This window comes from Diceros bicornis, chromosome 15 (assembly GCF_020826845.1).
Source record: "Diceros bicornis minor isolate mBicDic1 chromosome 15, mDicBic1.mat.cur, whole genome shotgun sequence".
Lineage (NCBI taxonomy): Eukaryota > Metazoa > Chordata > Mammalia > Perissodactyla > Rhinocerotidae > Diceros > Diceros bicornis.
The window spans coordinates 14,827,754-14,832,197 of NC_080754.1; the positions used below are offsets into that span (position 1 = coordinate 14,827,754).

At 46.1% G+C, this 4,444-nt stretch overlaps 1 protein-coding gene across 1 annotated transcript; it reads right to left on the reverse strand.

The window, feature by feature from the left end:
• Positions 1-1,433: 1,433 nt before the first annotated feature.
• LOC131415072 (serine/threonine-protein kinase 24-like) lies at positions 1,434-3,053 on the reverse strand. The gene is given in 2 exon segments (XM_058556519.1): positions 1,434-2,345; positions 2,348-3,053. Coding segments are annotated over 2 exon segments (1,482 nt in total). The 3' UTR covers positions 1,434-1,569.
• Positions 3,054-4,444: the final 1,391 nt, after the last annotated feature.

A 4,444-nucleotide genomic window follows, 5' to 3' on the forward strand; every position in this document is an offset into this window, starting at 1 on the left:
CTTTTCATTGCCATTTGTGTGGAGTATCTTTTTCCATCCCTTCACTTTCAGTTTGTGAGTGTCTTTAGGTCTGAAGTGTGTCTCTTGTATGCAGCATATATATGGGTCTTGTTTTTTTATCCAGTCAGCCACCCTATGCCTTTTAATTGGAGCATTTAGTCCATTGACGTTTAAAGTAGCTATTGATAAGTATGTACTTACTGCCATTTTTTAACTTTTTTTTTTTCTCAGTGTTTTAGTAGTCCTTCTCTGTTCCTTTCTTCTTCTATACAGAATTGATGGTCACTTTAGTTTGACCTCTGTCTGAAAGCTGTACTCTTTAACTCCCCTCCTCCCTCCTTTTATATTTCTGATATCATATCTAACCTCTTATTTGTGCATTTGTATCCATTACATTCTAATCATGGAAATAGATAATTTTTCCTATTTGTGGTCTTCTCTTTTCCCCTTAAATCAGCCCCTTTAACATTTCTTGTAGCACTGGTTTCTTGGTGACAAACTCCTTTAATTTTTGCTTATCTGGGAAATTTTTGATCTCTCCTTCCATTTTCTTTTCTTTTTTTTTTTTTTTGTGTTATAAAATTTATTTGTGTAAGCATTCAGACATTTTTAGGTGGGAAAGATGATATGCAGATTTCACTACAAGGTGCAACAGAAAAATCATACTGGAAAGGACGGTATAGCCAGCGAGGGTTGGCAGTGGCACGATTCCAAACAAATGGCAGACGAGAGCACTTCATTGGGGAGAAACTTAAAATAATAATTTAAAGCTTCATGAGGCAAGATATGTTCCAATTTAAAACACTAAGAAATAGTACCATCAATGAAAAAGGAAATCAACTTCTAAGTGTACCAAAAGGGCTGTTGGGCAGACAAGAGGAAAATTTGCATTTGTTGAGGTACAAATAGGAGCGTTCCATAAGAGGGGCATTAATTATTATTAATGGAAAACCCTGAAAATACAAAATAAAACCCAAATCACTGGTCACATAATTCAAAATTTACATGTAACTAAGGCAAGGCAATAGACTCAAGTTATGGCCTGTCGAATATTTACTCCACTGACATTATCTACAGAAGCACTTGGCCAATTTGTACACAGTGATTCCTTATGCACGCCAAAAAAGTTTCCGTAAAAATGACACTATATACACATCTGTACACTGATCCACCTGGGGAGGGGGAGTCATCAACTTAAAGCAGGATACCTGAGGTTTCATTTCTTCAGTTGCCTTATCGTAATCCCAAATATACATTTCAGGGTTTGTTTTTGTTTTGAAAGACACTTTCCTTGATATGTGCATTATGGTTAAAATTAAAAACAAGAATAATAATAAAATAAAATGATCGCTTGAAGGAGCTGACCCTCCCCACCCCATCTGGAGACATCAGGTGGCCAAGGTCCGCAAGGAAGGACTGTGTAGCCTGGACAGGCACCCGTGACGGGGAGGATAGCCCCTCGATGGCGCACCTCTTCAGCGGAGTCAGCAAAGGCTCTGGTTGACTTTTAAGAAAGAGGAGGATGAAGAAGAAAAAAGGAAAAACAAAACCCCAAATGACAAAGGAATTTCAGTGGGATAAAGTTCCTCCACCACTTAGAGAGTATCTCTGGAGCCGCTGCACGAGCTGGGCTACCATGGTGTCCGAGATCCCAGGGCACGCCTCTTCTGCCAGGTAGATGGCCCCTCGCAGTTCTTCTATGGACCCCATGTTACCTCCGCACGCCTGGCTCTTCTCCTTCAACTCTGCAAAGAGAGGAAAAATAATTGTAGATAAACACTGAGAGAAAGGCCTCTTTGGGATGTCTTTCTTCTTATCTCTTTCTAAATCCGATGGCTGAAGAGTTCCATTCTCAAGACTCAGGGAATTCTTCTCTGAGTCCGGGAAGTTCCAGCCCCCCGAGTCGCTGCCTCCGGATGCTTGGCCGTCCGTGTCCGTTTCCGTGTCTGAGTCTTCGGAGCTGGAGTCTTCACGGCTCTGTTCGGCCTTCCATCTCTTGTACCTGTCGATGAGCTCCGTCAAGTAGGATGTTTTCTTTGCATTGCGTATTATAAACTTGTGCTTCAGTAACTCCTTAGCAGTGGGTCTAAAGCTTGGTTCCTTATTCAAACAGGCCTCCACAAACTCTTTGAGGGGTTTGCTGTAGTTTCCTTCCAGCGTCGGGGGGTTGTTCTTTGGAATGAGGAATAAAACCTTCATGGGATGCAGCTCCGAATGAGGTGGCTCCCCTTTTGCAAGTTCTATAGCTGTTATGCCCAGGGACCAGATGTCTGCCTTCGACTCGTAGGCGGACTGTTTAATGACTTCGGGGGCCATCCAGAAAGGGGTGCCCACGAAGGTGTTCTCTTTATCTGGGTATCTGTCAGCTGGCCCGCCACTCCAAAATGGGCCAGTTTCACCTCTCCATGTTGCGAGAGCAAAACGTTGGCAGCTTTAATATCTCTATGAATTTTCTACTCTGAATGCAAATAATCTAGTCCTTTCAGTATTTCTCTTAATATAGTAGCAATCTGAGTTTCATCTAAAGGGCCAGGTTCTAATAGATCTAGTGCAGAGCCTCCACCAAGATATTCCATTATTATCCACAATTTAGTATCCTTCAGATAGGATCCATAATATTTGGTTACGTATGGACTGTCACACTGACTCAGCACTGTGATTTCTTGTTGAATGTCCTCTATCTCATCTTCAGCTTCTTCCAGACCAATGATTTTTATGGCAACCACTTTCTGAGTCCGATTGTCAATGCCTTTGAACACCTCACCAAAAGAGCCCTTTCCAATTTTCTCCAGTTTTGTAAAAAGCTCTTCTGGATCTGCTTTTAGGTTCTGCATGCCGGGCAGGTCCGACTGCACCGGGGAGTGTGCCGTGGCGCTCGGGACGGCCAGTGCCTGGGGCGGGACGGTCGGGCCGCGGCGATCCGCGCGGGCGACGAGGCCCGCGGGCCGCGTGCAGCCCTCGGGCGGCGGGGGCGCCGGCCGGAGCCCGAGGCCACCCCAGCCCCGGTGGGTCCTGGGGCGGGCGGCAAGCTCAGCGGCGGGCCGCGTCTCCATGCGCGGCGCCGGGGAGGGGCTCGAGGGGCGCGGGGCCTCGCCGCCAGCTGCCACCGCTGCTGCTCCGCTGGAGCCGGGCTGCCCGGGCCCGTGCCCACGGTGGTCTGGAGCCGGAGTGGGCGCGCACAGCCGGCCCAGCCCGCGAGTGCCAAGCGCCCCGCACGCCCCGCCCTCTCTCCTTCCATTTTCAATGATAACCTTGCTGGGTAGAGTATCCTTGGCTATAAGTTTTTTCCTTTTAGCACTTTAAATATATTGTGCCATTCTCTTCTAGCCTGTAAGGTTTCTGCTGAGAAGTCAGCTGATAGCCTTATGGGGTTTCCTTTGTATGTAACTTGACATTCTCTTGCGGCTTTTAGGATTCTCTCTTTATCTTTAATTCTGGACATTTTGATTATGATGTGTCTTGGTGTGGGCCTCTTTGGGTTTATCTTGTTTGGGGCTCTCTGTGCTTCCTGTACCTGGATGTCTGTTTCCTTCCTTAGGTTAGGGAAGTTTTCATCTATTATTTCTTGAAATAGATTCTCTGCCCCCTTGTCTCGCTCTTCTCCTTCCAGGACACCTATAACACGGATGTTAGTGCGCTTGATGTTGTCCCAGAGGTCCCTTAGACTGTCCTCACTCTTTTTAATTCTTTTCTCTTTTACCTGTTCATCTTGGGTAATTTCTTCTAGTCTTTCGTCCAGCTCACAGATCCGTTCTTCTGTGTCCTCTACTCTGCTTTTGAGTCCCTCTAATGAATTTTTCATTTCCAGCATTGTATTCTTCATTTCTGATTGGTTCTTTTTTATATCTTCCATTTCTTTGTTGACGTTCTCACTGGGTTCATCTATTCTTCTCCCCAGATCAGTGAGCATCCTTAACACTCTTAGTTTGAACTCTCAGTCGGGTAGGTTGCTCATTTCTGTTTCACTTAGTTCCTTTTCTGGGGTTTTGTCCTGTTCCCTTACTTGGAATGTATTCTTTTGCCTCCTCATTTTGCCTCTTTCCCTGTGCTTGTGTCTACGTGTTAGGTAGGTCAGATACGTCTCCTGCTCTTGGATAGGTGACCTTATGTAAGTGATGCCTTAGGAGGCTTCCAGTGTGCTTCCCTCAGTTCTCAATGTTCCAGGGGTGATCCCTATGTGGGCTACTTGTGTCCTTCTGTTGTGGCCTGTTTGCTCTCCCTGTAGGCGCCCAGGGAGGCTGAGTTATGCTCCTGGCCAGCTGTTGTAATGCTCAGCTGCTTGAAGTTTTTGTGGGCCCTTCAGTCTCTTTATCAGGTGTGGGGAGCCCCAGCACAGTTGGCTGCAAGTTCTAATACCACATTTGTGTTGCAGTATTTCTTTTAAGTGAGTAGGCCCCCAGCGTGGCAGGTTGTTAGGCTCAGGGCCTTACAATTGCTGTAAGCC